The sequence below is a fragment of the Pantherophis guttatus genome, chromosome 15 (assembly GCF_059756535.1).
Source record: "Pantherophis guttatus breed Tessera chromosome 15, ASM5975653v1, whole genome shotgun sequence".
NCBI lineage: Eukaryota > Metazoa > Chordata > Lepidosauria > Squamata > Colubridae > Pantherophis > Pantherophis guttatus.
In genome coordinates, this window is record NC_142077.1 from 4,434,406 (window position 1) to 4,450,859 (window position 16,454).

General features: G+C 44.2%; 1 protein-coding gene across 1 annotated transcript; it reads right to left on the reverse strand.

The window, feature by feature from the left end:
• Positions 1 to 11,436: 11,436 nt before the first annotated feature.
• Positions 11,437 to 16,032, reverse strand: LOC148111860 (lysophosphatidic acid receptor 6-like). Its single transcript, XM_087878864.1, has 2 exons — positions 14,738 to 16,032; positions 11,437 to 14,020 (listed from the first exon to the last, which is right to left on the reverse strand). Exon 2 carries the CDS (start codon positions 13,874 to 13,876, stop codon positions 12,782 to 12,784), a length of 1,095 nt encoding a protein of 364 aa, XP_087734990.1. The 5' UTR covers positions 13,877 to 14,020; positions 14,738 to 16,032; the 3' UTR covers positions 11,437 to 12,781.
• Positions 16,033 to 16,454: the final 422 nt, after the last annotated feature.

Consider the following 16,454-nt stretch of genomic DNA (forward strand, 5'->3'; position numbering starts at 1 on the left):
TTCTGTCTCTCTTCTCTCTCTTTCTGTCTCTCCCTCTATCTAAAATGGGCCATTTTCTCTCTGTCTCTCTTCTCTCTCTTTCAGTCTCTCCCTCTATCTATCTAAAACGGGCCATTTACTCTCTGACTCTCTTCTCTCTTTCAGTCTCTCCCTCTCTCTGTCTATCTATCTAAAATGGGCCATTTTCTGTCTCTCTTCTCTCTCTTTCTGTCTCTCCCTCTATCTAAAATGGGCCATTTTCTCTCTGTCTCTCTTCTCTCTCTTTCAGTCTCTCCCTCTATCTATCTAAAACGGGCCATTTACTCTCTGACTCTCTTCTCTCTCTTTCAGTCTCTCCCTCTCTGTCTATCTATCTAAAATTGGCCATTCTGTCTCTCTTCTCTCTCTTTTAGTCTCTCCCTCTGTCTATTTATCTAAAATGGGCCATTTTCTCTCTGTCTCTCTTCTCTCTCTTTCTGTCTCTCCCTCTATCTATCTAAAACGGGCCATTTACTCTCTGACTCTCTTCTCTCTCTTTCAGTCTCTCCCTCTCTGTCTATCTATCTAAAATGGGCCATTTTCTGTCTCTCTTCTCTCTCTTTCTGTCTCTCCCTCTATCTAAAATGGGCCATTTTCTCTCTGTCTCTCTTCTCTCTCTTTCAGTCTCTCCCTCTATCTATCTAAAACGGGCCATTTACTCTCTGACTCTCTTCTCTCTCTTTCAGTCTCTCCCTCTCTGTCTATCTATCTAAAATTGGCCATTCTGTCTCTCTTCTCTCTCTTTTAGTCTCTCCCTCTGTCTATTTATCTAAAATGGGCCATTTTCTCTCTGTCTCTCTTCTCTCTCTTTCTGTCTCTCCCTCTATCTAAAATGGGCCATTTTCTCTCTGTCTCTCTTCTCTCTCTTTCAGTCTCTCCCTCTGTCTGTCTAAAACGGGCCATTTACTCTCTGACTCTCTTCTCTCTTTCAGTCTCTCCCTCTCTCTGTCTATCTATCTAAAATGGGCCATTTTCTGTCTCTCTTCTCTCTCTTTCTGTCTCTCCCTCTATCTAAAATGGGCCATTTTCTCTCTGTCTCTCTTCTCTCTTCCAGTCTCTTCCTCTGTCTATCTATCTAAAATGGGCCATTTTCTCTCTGTCTCTCTTCTCTCTCTTTCAGTCTCTCCCTCTCTCTGTCTATCTATCTAAAATGGGCCATTTTCTCTCTGTCTCTCTTCTCTCTTTCTTTGTCTCTCTCTGTCTATCTATCTAAAATGGGCCATTTTCTCTCTGTCTCTCTTCTCTCTCTTTCAGTCTCTCCCTCTCTCTGTCTATCTATCTAAAATGGGCCATTTTCTGTCTCTCTTCTCTCTCTTTCTGTCTCTCCCTCTATCTAAAATGGGCCATTTTCTCTCTGTCTCTCTTCTCTCTTCCAGTCTCTTCCTCTGTCTATCTATCTAAAATGGGCCATTTTCTCTCTGTCTCTCTTCTCTCTCTTTGTGTCTCCCTCTCTCTGTCTATCTATCTAAAATGGGCCATTTTCTCTCTGTCTCTCTTCTCTCTTCCAGTCTCTCCCTCTGTCTATCTATCTAAAATGGGCCATTTTCTCTCTGTCTCTCTTCTCTCTCTTTGTGTCTCCCTCTCTCTGTCTATCTATCTAAAATGGGCCATTCTGTCTCTCTTCTCTCTCTTTTAGTCTCTCCCTCTGTCTATTTATCTAAAATGGGCCATTTTCTCTCTGTCTCTCTTCTCTCTCTTTCTGTCTCTCCCTCTATCTAAAATGGGCCATTTTCTCTCTGTCTCTCTTCTCTCTCTTTCAGTCTCTCCCTCTGTCTGTCTAAAACGGGCCATTTACTCTCTGACTCTCTTCTCTCTTTCAGTCTCTCCCTCTCTCTGTCTATCTATCTAAAATGGGCCATTTTCTGTCTCTCTTCTCTCTCTTTCTGTCTCTCCCTCTATCTAAAATGGGCCATTTTCTCTCTGTCTCTCTTCTCTCTTCCAGTCTCTTCCTCTGTCTATCTATCTAAAATGGGCCATTTTCTCTCTGTCTCTCTTCTCTCTCTTTCAGTCTCTCCCTCTCTCTGTCTATCTATCTAAAATGGGCCATTTTCTCTCTGTCTCTCTTCTCTCTTTCTTTGTCTCTCTCTGTCTATCTATCTAAAATGGGCCATTTTCTCTCTGTCTCTCTTCTCTCTCTTTCAGTCTCTCCCTCTCTCTGTCTATCTATCTAAAATGGGCCATTTTCTGTCTCTCTTCTCTCTCTTTCTGTCTCTCCCTCTATCTAAAATGGGCCATTTTCTCTCTGTCTCTCTTCTCTCTTCCAGTCTCTTCCTCTGTCTATCTATCTAAAATGGGCCATTTTCTCTCTGTCTCTCTTCTCTCTCTTTGTGTCTCCCTCTCTCTGTCTATCTATCTAAAATGGGCCATTTTCTCTCTGTCTCTCTTCTCTCTTCCAGTCTCTCCCTCTGTCTATCTATCTAAAATGGGCCATTTTCTCTCTGTCTCTCTTCTCTCTCTTTGTGTCTCCCTCTCTCTGTCTATCTATCTAAAATGGGCCATTTTCTCTCTGTCTCTCTTCTCTCTCTTTCAGTCTCTCCCTCTCTCTGTCTATCTATCTAAAATGGGCCATTTTCTCTCTGTCTCTCTTCTCTCTTTCTGTGTCTCTCTCTGTCTATCTATCTAAAATGGGCCATTTTCTCTCTGTCTCTCTTCTCTCTCTTTCAGTCTCTCCCTCTCTCTGTCTATCTATCTAAAATGGGCCATTTTCTCTCTGTCTCTCTTCTCTCTTTCTGTGTCTCTCTCTGTCTATCTATCTAAAATGGGCCATTTTCTCTCTGTCTCTCTTCTCTCTTCCAGTCTCTCTCTCTGTCTATCTATCTAAAATGGGCCATTTTCTCTCTGACTCTCTTCTCTCTCTTTCTGTCTCTCCCTCTATCTATCTAAAATGGGCCATTTTCAATCTGTCTCTCTTCTCTCTCTTTCTGTCTCTCCCTCTATCTATCTAAAACGGGCCATTTTCTCTCTTGACTCTCTTCTCTCTCTTTCTGTCTCTCCCTCTATCTATCTAAAACGGGCCATTTTCTCTCTGACTCTCTTCTCTCTCTTTCTGTCTCTCCCTCTATCTATCTAAAACGGGCCATTTTCTCTCTGACTCTCTTCTCTCTCTTTCAGTCTCTCCCTCTCTCTGTCTATCTATCTAAAATGGGCCATTTTCTGTCTCTCTTCTCTCTCTTTCTGTCTCTCCCTCTATCTAAAATGGGCCATTTTCTCTCTGACTCTCTTCTCTCTCTTTCTGTCTCTCCCTCTCTGTCTATCTATCTAAAATGGGCCATTTTCTCTCTGTCTCCTCTCTTTCAGTCTCTCCCTCTCTCTGTCTATCTATCTAAAATGGGCCATTTTCTCTCTGTCTCTCTTCTCTCTCTTTCAGTCTCTCCCTCTGTCTGTCTAAAACGGGCCATTTACTCTCTGACTCTCTTCTCTCTTTCAGTCTCTCCCTCTCTCTATCTATCTATCTAAAATGGGCCATTTTCTCTCTGTCTCTCTTCTCTCTCTTTCAGTCTCTCCCTCTGTCTATCTATCTAAAATGGGCCATTTTCTCTCTGTCTCTCTTCTCTCTCTTTGTCTCTCCCTCTCTCTGTCTATCTATCTAAAATGGGCCATTTTCTCTCTGACTCTCTTCTCTCTCTTTCAGTCTCTCCCTCTGTCTGTCTAAAACGGGCCATTTACTCTCTGACTCTCTTCTCTCTTTCAGTCTCTCCCTCTCTCTATCTATCTATCTAAAATGGGCCATTTTCTCTCTGTCTCTCTTCTCTCTCTTTCAGTCTCTCCCTCTGTCTATCTATCTAAAATGGGCCATTTTCTCTCTGTCTCTCTTCTCTCTCTTTGTCTCTCCCTCTCTCTGTCTATCTATCTAAAATGGGCCATTTTCTCTCTGTCTCTCTTCCCTCTCTTTCAGTCTCTCCCTCTGTCTATCTATCTAAAATGGGCCATTTTCTCTCTGTCTCTCTTCTCTCTCTTTGTCTCTCCCTCTCTCTGTCTTATCTATCTAAAATGGGCCATTTTCTCTCTGTCTCTCTTCTCTCTCTTTCAGTCTCTCCCTCTGTCTATCTAAAACGGGCCATTTACTCTCTGACTCTCTTCTCTCTTTCAGTCTCTCCCTCTCTCTGTCTATCTATCTAAAATGGGCCATTTTCTCTCTGTCTCTCCTCTCTCTTTCTGTCTCTCCCTCTGTCTATCTAAAATGGGCCATTTTCTCTCTGTCTCTCTTCTCTCTTTCAGTCTCTCCCTGTCTATCTAAAATGGGCCATTTTCTCTCTGTCTCTCTTCTCTCTCTTTCAGTCTCTCCCTCTCTCTGTCTATCTATCTAAAATGGGCCATTTTCTCTCTGTCTCTCTTCTCTCTCTTTGTGTCTCCCTCTCTCTGTCTATCTATCTAAAATGGGCCATTTTCTCTCTGTCTCTCTTCTCTCTCTTTCAGTCTCTCCCTCTCTCTGTCTATCTATCTAAAATGGGCCATTTTCTCTCTATCTCTCTTCTCTCTTTCAGTCTCTCCCTCTCTCTGTCTATCTATCTAAAATGGGCCATTTTCTCTCTGTCTCTCTTCTCTCTCTTTCAGTCTCTCCCTCTGTCTATCTAAAACGGGCCATTTACTCTCTGACTCTCTTCTCTCTTTCAGTCTCTCCCTCTCTCTGTCTATCTATCTAAAATGGGCCATTTTCTCTCTGTCTCTCCTCTCTCTTTCTGTCTCTCCCTCTGTCTATCTAAAATGGGCCATTTTCTCTCTGTCTCTCTTCTCTCTTTCAGTCTCTCCCTGTCTATCTAAAATGGGCCATTTTCTCTCTGTCTCTCTTCTCTCTCTTTCAGTCTCTCCCTCTCTCTATCTATCTAAAATGGGCCATTTTCTCTCTGACTCTCTTCTCTTTCAGTCTCTCCCTCTCTCTATCTATCTAAAATGGGCCATTTTCTCTCTGACTCTCTTCTCTCTTTTTCAGTCTCTCCCTCTCTCTCTCTCTCTCTCATAAATGGGCCATTTTCTGTCTCTCTTCTCTTTCTTTCAGTCTCTCCCTCTCTCTCTCTATCTATCCTAAAGAGAGGGAGAGACAGAAAGAGAGAGAAGAGAGTCAGAGAGAAAATGGCCCATTTTAGATAGATAGACAGAGAGAGGGAGAGACTGAAAGAGAGAGAAGAGAGACAGAGAGAAAATGGCCCATTTTAGATAGATAGACAGAGGGAGAGACTGAAAGAGAAGAGAGACAGAGAGAAAATGGCCCATTTTAGATAGATGGACAGAGAGAGGGAGAGACTGAAAGAGAGAAGAGAGACAGAGAGAAAATGGCCCGTTTTAGATAGACAGAGGGAGAGACTGAAAGAGAGAGAAGAGAGACAGAGAGAAAATGGCCCATTTTAGATAGATAGACAGAGAGGGAGAGACTGAAAGAGAGAGAAGAGAGACAGAATGGCCAATTTTAGATAGATAGACAGAGAGGGAGAGACTGGAAGAGAGAGAGAGAGAAAATGGCCCATTTTAGATAGATAGAGAGGGAGAGACTGAAAGAGAGAAGAGAGACAGAGAGAAAATGGCCCATTTTAGATAGATAGACAGAGAGGGAGAGACTGAAAGAGAGAGAAGAGAGACAGAGAGAAAACGGCCCATTTTAGATAGATAGACAGAGAGGGAGAGACTGAAAGAGAGAGAAGAGAGACAGAGAGAAAATGGCCCATTTTAGATAGATAGACAGAGAGGGAGAGACTGAAAGAGAGAAGAGAGACAGAGAGAAAATGGCCCATTTTAGATAGATAGACAGAGAGGGAGAGACTGAAAGAGAGAGAAGAGAGACAGAGAGAAAACGGCCCATTTTAGATAGATAGACAGAGAGGGAGAGACTGAAAGAGAGAGAAGAGAGACAGAGAGAAAATGGCCCATTTTAGATAGATAGACAGAGAGGGAGAGACTGAAAGAGAGAGAGAGAGAAAATGGCCCATTTTAGATAGATAGAGAGGGAGAGACTGAAAGAGAGAAGAGAGACAGAGAGAAAATGGCCCATTTTAGATAGATAGACAGAGAGGGAGAGACTGAAAGAGAGAGAAGAGAGACAGAGAGAAAACGGCCCATTTTAGATAGATAGACAGAGAGGGAGAGACTGAAAGAGAGAGAAGAGAGACAGAGAGAAAATGGCCCATTTTAGATAGATAGACAGAGAGGGAGAGACTGAAAGAGAGAAGAGAGACAGAGAGAAAATGGCCCATTTTAGATAGATAGACAGAGAGGGAGAGACTGAAAGAGAGAGAAGAGAGACAGAGAGAAAACGGCCCATTTTAGATAGATAGACAGAGAGGGAGAGACTGAAAGAGAGAGAAGAGAGACAGAGAGAAAATGGCCCATTTTAGATAGATAGACAGAGAGGGAGAGACTGAAAGAGAGAAGAGAGACAGAGAGAAAATGGCCCATTTTAGATAGATAGAGAGGGAGAGACTGAAAGAGAGAGAAGAGAGACAGAGAGAAAATGGCCCATTTTAGATAGATAGACAGAGAGGGAGAGACTGAAAGAGAGAAGAGAGACAGAGAGAAAATGGCCCATTTTAGATAGATAGAGAGGGAGAGACTGAAAGAGAGAAGAGAGACAGAGAGAAAATGGCCCATTTTAGATAGATAGACAGAGAGGGAGAGACTGAAGGAGAGAAGAGAGACAGAGAGAAAACGGCCCATTTTAGATAGATAGACAGAGGGAGAGACTGAAAGAGAAGAGAGACAGAGAGAAAATGGCCCATTTTAGATAGACAGAGAGAGAGGGAGAGACTGAAAGAGAGAGAAGAGAGTCAGAGAGTAAATGGCCCGTTTTAGATAGATAGAGGGAGAGACTGAAAGAGAGAGAAGAGAGACAGAGAGAAAATGGCCCATTTTAGATAGATAGACAGAGAGGGAGAGACTGAAGGAGAGAAGAGAGACAGAGAGAAAACGGCCCATTTTAGATAGATAGACAGAGGGAGAGACTGAAAGAGAAGAGAGACAGAGAGAAAATGGCCCATTTTAGATAGATAGACAGAGAGGGAGAGACTGAAAGAGAGAGAAGAGAGTCAGAGAGTAAATGGCCCGTTTTAGATAGATAGAGGGAGAGACTGAAAGAGAGAAGAGAGACAGAGAGAAAATGGCCCATTTTAGATAGATAGACAGAGAGGGAGAGACTGAAGGAGAGAAGAGAGACAGAGAGAAAACGGCCCATTTTAGATAGATAGACAGAGGGAGAGACTGAAAGAGAAGAGAGACAGAGAGAAAATGGCCCATTTTAGATAGATAGACAGAGAGGGAGAGACTGAAAGAGAGAGAAGAGAGTCAGAGAGTAAATGGCCCGTTTTAGATAGATAGAGAGGGAGAGACTGAAAGAGAGAAGAGAGACAGAGAGAAAATGGCCCATTTTAGATAGATAGACAGAGAGGGAGAGACTGAAGGAGAGAAGAGAGACAGAGAGAAAACGGCCCATTTTAGATAGATAGACAGAGGGAGAGACTGAAAGAGAAGAGAGACAGAGAGAAAATGGCCCATTTTAGATAGATAGACAGAGAGGGAGAGACTGAAAGAGAGAGAAGAGAGTCAGAGAGTAAATGGCCCGTTTTAGATAGATAGAGGGAGAGACTGAAAGAGAGAGAAGAGAGACAGAGAGAAAATGGCCCATTTTAGATAAATAGACAGAGGGAGAGACTAAAAGAGAGAGAAGAGAGACAGAATGGCCAATTTTAGATAGATAGACAGAGAGGGAGAGACTGAAAGAGAGAGAAGAGAGTCAGAGAGTAAATGGCCCGTTTTAGATAGATAGAGGGAGAGACAGAAAGAGAGAGAAGAGAGACAGAGAGAAAATGGCCCATTTTAGATAAATAGACAGAGGGAGAGACTAAAAGAGAGAGAAGAGAGAGAGAATGGCCAATTTTAGATAGATAGATAGAGAGGGAGAGACTGAAAGAGAGAGAAGAGAGTCAGAGAGAAAATGGCCCATTTTAGATAGATAGACAGAGAGAGGGAGAGACTGAAAGAGAGAAGAGAGTCAGAGAGTAAATGGCCCGTTTTAGATAGATAGACAGAGAGGGAGAGACTGAAAGAGAGAGAAGAGAGACAGAGAGAAAATGGCCCATTTTAGATAGATAGACAGAGAGGGAGAGACTGAAAGAGAGAAGAGAGACAGAGAGAAAATGGCCCATTTTAGATAGATAGAGAGGGAGAGACTGAAAGAGAGAAGAGAGACAGAGAGAAAATGGCCCATTTTAGATAGATAGACAGAGAGGGAGAGACTGAAAGAGAGAGAAGAGAGACAGAGAGAAAATGGCCCATTTTAGATAGATAGACAGAGAGGGAGAGACTGAAAGAGAGAGAAGAGAGACAGAGAGAAAATGGCCCATTTTAGATAAATAGACAGAGGGAGAGACTAAAAGAGAGAGAAGAGAGACAGAATGGCCAATTTTAGATAGATAGACAGAGAGGGAGAGACTGAAAGAGAGAGAAGAGAGTCAGAGAGTAAATGGCCCGTTTTAGATAGACAGAGGGAGAGACTGAAAGAGAGAGAAGAGAGACAGAGAGAAAATGGCCCATTTTAGATAAATAGACAGAGGGAGAGACTAAAAGAGAGAGAAGAGAGAGAGAATGGCCAATTTTAGATAGATAGATAGAGAGGGAGAGACTGAAAGAGAGAGAAGAGAGTCAGAGAGTAAATGGCCCGTTTTAGAAAGACAGAGGGAGAGACTGAAAGAGAGAGAAGAGAGTCAGAGAGTAAATGGCCCGTTTTAGATAGATAGAGGGAGAGACTGAAAGAGAGAGAAGAGAGACAGAGAGAAAATGGCCCATTTTAGATAAATAGACAGAGGGAGAGACTAAAAGAGAGAGAAGAGAGACAGAATGGCCAATTTTAGATAGATAGACAGAGAGGGAGAGACTGAAAGAGAGAGAAGAGAGTCAGAGAGTAAATGGCCCGTTTTAGATAGATAGAGGGAGAGACAGAAAGAGAGAGAAGAGAGACAGAGAGAAAATGGCCCATTTTAGATAAATAGACAGAGGGAGAGACTAAAAGAGAGAGAAGAGAGAGAGAATGGCCAATTTTAGATAGATAGATAGAGAGGGAGAGACTGAAAGAGAGAGAAGAGAGTCAGAGAGAAAATGGCCCATTTTAGATAGATAGACAGAGAGAGGGAGAGACTGAAAGAGAGAAGAGAGTCAGAGAGTAAATGGCCCGTTTTAGATAGATAGACAGAGAGGGAGAGACTGAAAGAGAGAGAAGAGAGACAGAGAGAAAATGGCCCATTTTAGATAGATAGACAGAGAGGGAGAGACTGAAAGAGAGAAGAGAGACAGAGAGAAAATGGCCCATTTTAGATAGATAGAGAGGGAGAGACTGAAAGAGAGAAGAGAGACAGAGAGAAAATGGCCCATTTTAGATAGATAGACAGAGAGGGAGAGACTGAAAGAGAGAGAAGAGAGACAGAGAGAAAATGGCCCATTTTAGATAGATAGACAGAGAGGGAGAGACTGAAAGAGAGAAGAGAGACAGAGAGAAAATGGCCCATTTTAGATAGATAGAGAGGGAGAGACTGAAAGAGAGAAGAGAGACAGAGAGAAAATGGCCCATTTTAGATAGATAGACAGAGAGGGAGAGACTGAAAGAGAGAGAAGAGAGACAGAGAGAAAATGGCCCATTTTAGATAGATAGACAGAGAGGGAGAGACTGAAGGAGAGAAGAGAGACAGAGAGAAAATGGCCCATTTTAGATAGATAGACAGAGGGAGAGACTGAAAGAGAAGAGAGACAGAGAGAAAATGGCCCATTTTAGATAGACAGAGAGAGGGAGAGACTGAAAGAGAGAGAAGAGAGACAGAGAGAAAATGGCCCATTTTAGATAGACAGAGAGAGGGAGAGACTGAAAGAGAGAAGAGAGACAGAGAGAAAATGGCCCGTTTTAGATAGATAGAGGGAGAGACTGAAAGAGAGAGAAGAGAGACAGAGAGAAAATGGCCCATTTTAGATAGACAGAGAGGGAGAGACTGAAAGAGAGAGAAGAGAGAAGAGAGACAGAATGGCCCATTTTAGATAGATAGACAGAGGGAGAGACTGAAAGAGAGAAGAGAGACAGAGAAAATGGCCCATTTTAGATAGATAGAGAGAGGGAGAGACTGAAAGAGAGAAAAGAGTCAGAGAGTAAATGGCCCGTTTTAGATAGACTGAAAGAGAGAGAAGAGAGACAGAGAGAAAATGGCCCATTTTAGATAGAGAGGGAGAGACTGAAAGAGAGAGAAGAGAGACAGAGAGAAAATGGCCCATTTTAGATAGAGAGGGAGAGACTGAAAGAGAGAGAAGAGAGACAGAATGGCCCATTTTAGATAGATAGACAGAGAGGGAGAGACTGAAAGAGAGAGAAGAGAGAGAAAATGGCCCATTTTAGATAGATAGACAGAGAGGGAGAGACTGAAAGAGAGAGAAGAGAGAGAAAATGGCCCATTTTAGATAGATAGAGGGAGAGACAGAAAGAGAGAGACAGAGAGAAAATGGCCTGTTAAGGATGTTGTTGTGTTACCAACCAGCAGAGTAGATTGCACAGAGAATTGTTGCTGAGAGCAATGAATAAGAATTATGCAAACTGGTTTATCAAAAGCTTACTTTATAGTAGAAAAACGGTCTCATAGTCTTCAAACAAATTCCAAGTCTTTGCCAGTAAATCAGTCCAGTAGTTACAGAATCTTCTTACCCAACAAATAGTAGTTGGTTAGAATAACAAACTCACTCTGGTTCACAAACCACGATGGTTGCAGATCCATCAAACGATGATTAGCAGATAGCAACTCCTCTCAATGGTAGCTTCTCATAGCAGCTTCATCATATCATCATCTTCATACACAATGGCAGCATAGCATAGCAGCAATTGAATATGTTACAATACCTTGCTTAAATACTCTCACAACCAGTAATTATGTAATTACAGCATGACTCAGCATTAAAGCCACATAATACATTTACAGATTTAAGTTACAGTACACTTATATTGCCTGGACAACATAGGTAGGCTCAAACCATATCCTAACATGGCCCATTTTAGATAGATAGACAGAGGGAGAGACTGAAAGAGAGAGAAGAGAGTCAGAGAGAAAATGGCCCATTTTAGATAGATAGACAGAGGGAGAGACTGAAAGAGAGAGAAGAGAGTCAGAGAGAAAATGGCCCATTTTAGATAGATAGACAGAGAGAGGGAGAGACTGAAAGAGAAGAGAGACAGAGAGAAAATGGCCCATTTTCGATAGATAGATAGATAGGGAGAGACAGAGAGAGAAGAGTCAGAGAGAAAATGGCCCATTTTAGATAGATAGACAGAGAGAGGGAGAGACTGAAAGAAGAGAGACAGAGAGAAAATGGCCCATTTTCGATAGATAGATAGATAGGGAGAGACAGAGAGAGGAGAGTCAGAGAGAAAATGGCCCATTTTAGATAGATAGATAGATAGGGAGAGACTGAAAGAGAGAGAAGAGAGACAGAGAGAAAATGGCCCATTTTCGATAGATAGATAGATAGGGAGAGACAGAGAGAGGAGTCAGAGAGAAAATGGCCCTTTTTAGATAGATAGATAGATAGGGAGAGACTGAAAGAGAGAGAAGAGAGACAGAGAGAAAATGGCCCATTTTCGATAGATAGATAGATAGGGAGAGACAGAGAGAGGAGTCAGAGAGAAAATGGCCCATTTTAGATAGATAGATAGATAGGGAGAGACTGAAAGAGAGAGAAGAGAGACAGAGAGAAAATGGCCCATTTTCGATAGATAGATAGATAGGGAGAGACAGAGAGAGGAGTCAGAGAGAAAATGGCCCATTTTAGATAGATAGATAGATAGGGAGAGACTGAAAGAGAGAGAAGAGAGACAGAGAGAAAATGGCCCATTTTAGATAGATAGATAGATAGGGAGAGACTGAAAGAGAAGAGAGACAGAGAGAAAATGGCCCATTTTAGATAGATAGATAGATAGGGAGAGACTGAAAGAGAGAGAAGAGAGACAGAGAGAAAATAGCCCATTTTCGATAGATAGATAGATAGGGAGAGACAGAGAGAGGAGTCAGAGAGAAAATGGCCCATTTTAGATAGATAGATAGATAGGGAGAGACTGAAAGAGAGAGAAGAGAGACAGAGAGAAAATGGCCCATTTTAGATAGATAGACAGAGGGAGAGACTGAAAGAGAAGAGAGACAGAGAGAAAATGGCCCATTTTCGATAGATAGAGGGAAAGACAGAAAGAGAGACAGAGAGAAAATGGCCCATTTTACATAGCGAGAGAGTCAGAGAGGGTGAAAGAGAAAGAGAAGAGAGATATTTCTCAAGCTCCTTGGAGCTGAGAAGAATTGCTGCAAAACTGAGTTTTCTGAAGTGGACCACTAGACTCCTAAACAACTGAAAAAATGATCTAGTAAAAAGAAAATTTCAACCAAAAGAGCAACATGCAGACAAAAGCAAATAAAACACCTCCCCCAGGAGCAAAACAAAGTTTAATTTGTGTGCATTGTTTAATGGACTGTTAAATTGGCCACGCCCACCCAGCCGGTCCAGCCTCCCCCCCCGCAACAATCTGAGGGACCGTGAATTGGCCCTGTTTAAAAAGTTTGAGGACCCCTGATTTAAACCATCTCTTTGCATTCTGAAATTTCGACGTGACAATTTTAAGCACACCTGCCCTTCTTGACCAATGCCAATACTCTTACTTTAAACGCCCCACTGATCTGGAAAGGCAGACCGACAGCGGTAGCCCCTCTCCACAACCTAAACCGACGAGTGAAATTTAAACTTTTTAATTTAATTTAATTAATTCAATTTATATGCCGCCCCCCTCTGAAGACTCAAGGCGGCTCGTTTGCCAAACGACACCCCCAGCGAACTTCCTCGGCACATTCGTCAGCATCACCTCATTGGCAGCCGGGCTTAACGCCGTTCTCTGGTCGGGGCGTCCTCTGCGGTCACCGCTAACGGTGTAGACTTTGGAAGTTTGTTTCCGCCAACGCAGCTGGCAGGGCCACCGCTTGTTGGCCAAGGTGTAGTAATACAAGACGGGGTTCAGGCAGCAGTTGAAGCTAACCAGGGCTAAGGTGACTCGGCGGAGCTGGTAGATGGAGGTGGCCAAGTGGCAGTTCCGGATGAGGCCGAGGCGCATCAGGAGATGGAGGAGGTGGGTGAGGTGGAAGGGGAGAAAGCAGGACACGCAGATGAAGAGGATGAGGTAGATGGTGTTCAGGGCCTTCCTTTTGATGGCGCTCTCTGAGATGCGGGAGATTCGCTGGGCGATCAGTGGGTAGCTGATCAAGATCACCACGAAGGGGATGAGAAAGCCGAAGATCAGCACGCAGACGTTGTAAGGCAGCATGCGCCCCTTCCAGGAGGCTTCGCCAAAGCTCTCGAAGCACACGTGGGCATTGCTGACCTTGGCGTCCAGGGGGCCTCCCAGGATCAGAGAGCCGGCGATGCTCAGACCAACCGCCCAGAGGACAACGGCGATCAGGGCGTAGTGGCCGCTCTTGATCCGGAGGTACGCCAAGGGGTGCAAGACGGCCACGTAGCGGTCGACGCAGATGGAGGTGAAGAAGGCCATACTGAGGTAAATGTTGAGGAAGTACATGCTCCCTGTGAGGCGGCAGGCCACGTCCCCAAAGACCCAGTTGTTGTGGTGAAGGTGGTAGTGGATCTTGAAGGGCAGGATGCAGACGAACAAGGTGTCCACCGCGGCCAGGCTAAGCAAGTAGACGTAGGAGCGAGGCGGGTGCGAGATCCGGCAGGTCAGCAGGTAGAGGGCGGCCCCATTCTCCAGCAAGCCCAGCACGAAGACGGGAATGTAGATGGCGGGGAAGAGGAAGTACTGGAAGTCAGCCCGAAGGCTGCATTCCTGGCTGGCGTTGGCCGCCGTCTGGTTTTCCATCTTCTCTGGAGCAGGATTCGTACCCTGGCCTGATCAGCTGCAGGAAGCCTCTCTCAGCCCATCATGCTGGAAGCAAAAGCAGTCGGGCTCTGCAGCTCACCTCAAGTCAGCTTGGAAAACAAGGGCGCCAATCCGAGGAAACCACTTGGGAAAAATTGAAAAATAAAAATAAAACTGGCTGGCTGGCTGCATTCCTGAAGTTGGGAGACTTTGGTGGGGTGGGCAAACCACGATTTAGCCAAAATACTGAAGCAAGAGTCCCCTCTCTTTATAATATTGGACTGGGGCACCCATCATCCCCAACCACGGTAGCCATAAGAAAGCAGGAATTGCACCAGTTTGCAGAGAAGGAAGAAGTTCCTAGCACAGGGGTCTTGCAACCTTAAACACTCAAAGAGCCATTTGGACCCGTTTCCCACAGAAAAGAAAACACCGGGAGCCACAAAACCTGACTATTTCTTGAGCGGCCACAAAACCAGCATACGTAGTTGAATTAAACGTTCTCTTTTCTTCTGAAACTTTTCTTTTCTTGGATTTATCCATGGTTGGCCTACCGGGGGTTGAAAAGCTCAATAAATCGCGTGCTGGCAGGTGTCGCACATTGGCGATTGTGACGCCTATTTTGAGTGCCAGGGAGCCGCAGCAGAGAGGTGAAAGAGCCACATGCGGCTCCAGAGCCACAGGTTGCCGACCCCTGTCCTAGCAAGTTTGGGCAAAGTTTTCAGGACTATGAAAATTCTTAAAGGTGAGGAGGGGGGAGAAGTAAAGAAAGCATGATAGAAGCACTCAAAATTGTGGCGGGTGGTTTATTTTAAAGGTGCATTTCATCGCTAATTATAAAAAAAAACCATTAAAACTTACCCGTTTGCATCTGTCTTTAGCCGTCCTGGTATTCGGTGAAGATATCTGAGCTTGCTTTTTGTCTCCTTTTGACTTTTAGGATGTTGCCTTCCCCTGCCCCCCCCCTACGTGTCAGCCGAAGGAGGCCTCCCACACACCTTTTGTGCAGGAAGCAGGGGAGAGAAACTTTTTCGCCCTTGTGGTTTGCAAAAAGTGCAACCCGAGGCGGCAAGAAATACGCAGCTCAGTGTTAAGTGGTGTCATTTCCCCCCCCAAGATTTAAGAGCAGAAAAACCAGTGTTTATAGAGTTTATGAGATCAGCATCCTGACCTTTACAATATCTCCCCCCACCCCAATTAGCGGAGTGGGGAGTGAAAAGACAGCAGAATAATAATGGAATAAAAGATTCACTCTTTCCGCAGTGTTTTAACGTGTAAAAGCGCGATTAAATCTACATTTAAGATACATGATTCTGAAAGAGAGTCTTAAAAAAAGTGTTTCGCAAACTCTCACCCCACGCAGTTGTGTGGCATAAGTGAAAGCTGGCAAAGGCTTGTACTTCGCTGGGGGTTGCGGTGGTGGAGGGGAGACCAAATTCTGTACCGAGCAGTAGTTCATTCATTACTAGGGACTAGAATCTTAAATTCAACGTGCGAATCCCCAAAATGCAATGTGAACACCCCTCCTGCATGTGCCATGCGCGTGTGCGTCACCCACGTGCCCCATGCATGCGCGGCAGAGACCTGAAGACCAGCTGGCCGGCGGGAAGTGCATGCACGTGTGGTGGAGCTGGGCTGGGGCGACAGCTGGCCTGCCCGCAGAGAGGGCTCTCCATGCCACCGTTCGCCATCCCAGCCTTAGGACGACCAGGAAGGAACTAAATCTGAAATCATTCAGAGTGTCGTTCCTTCCTTAGCCACCCCAAAAAAGAATCGTTTCATGGCAGATAAAACTTCGGATTAGCAGGTTTGTTAACAAATGCCTGCGGAGCGTAAGAAAATGCGATATTTTCCCCTTCTTCCTCCAGCAATGTGTGTGTAGATATAGATATAGATGTTTTTTGAGGTTTAGGCGGGTGTTTGTATGTAGGTCTTTGGTTATTCAGGTTTTCTCCTGCGTAAAATTGGAAGTGTCTTGGCGACGTTTCGACGAAGTCTCGTTCGTCATCTTCAGGCTGGTGTTTTCAGCTTCGTGCTTCTAGGAGCAATGTGTGATCGCAAAAGGAAGAAACAGCTGCGATCACACATTGCTCCTAGAAGCACGAAGCCGAAAACACCAGCCTGAAGATGACGAATGAGACTTCGTCGAAACGTTGCACTTCCAATTTTACGTGGGAGAAAACCCGAATAACCAAAGACCTACATAGATAGAGATAGAGATAGAGATAGAGATAGAGATAGAGATAGAGATAGAGATAGATAGATAGATAGATAGATAGATAGATAGATAGATAGATAGATAGATAGATAAACCCCCTAGGCAGAAATTAACAGTTCATTTCAATCTTCCGTCTCCAAGTCTGCAAGACAACGAAGGGAGAAAGAAAACAAACAAAGGTGAGAATTACAGAAAATAGCAGCTGGAAGACTTGAGCAGTGAACTGGTTTCAACTTTAGGCAAATGGTGGATGTCAGCTCCCCCGCCCCATCGCAATATAGACGAGATCACCAAGAGATCCAATCCCTGGCAGACCTCCTGTTGTGAGGACCACAGTGCCAAAAAACCTTGGAAACAGAA

Bases quoted from the DNA above. Each gene is read 5' to 3' on its own strand.
- LOC148111860 (XM_087878864.1), bottom strand. From the start codon at position 13,876: ATGGAAAACCAGACGGCGGCCAACGCCAGCCAGGAATGCAGCCTTCGG.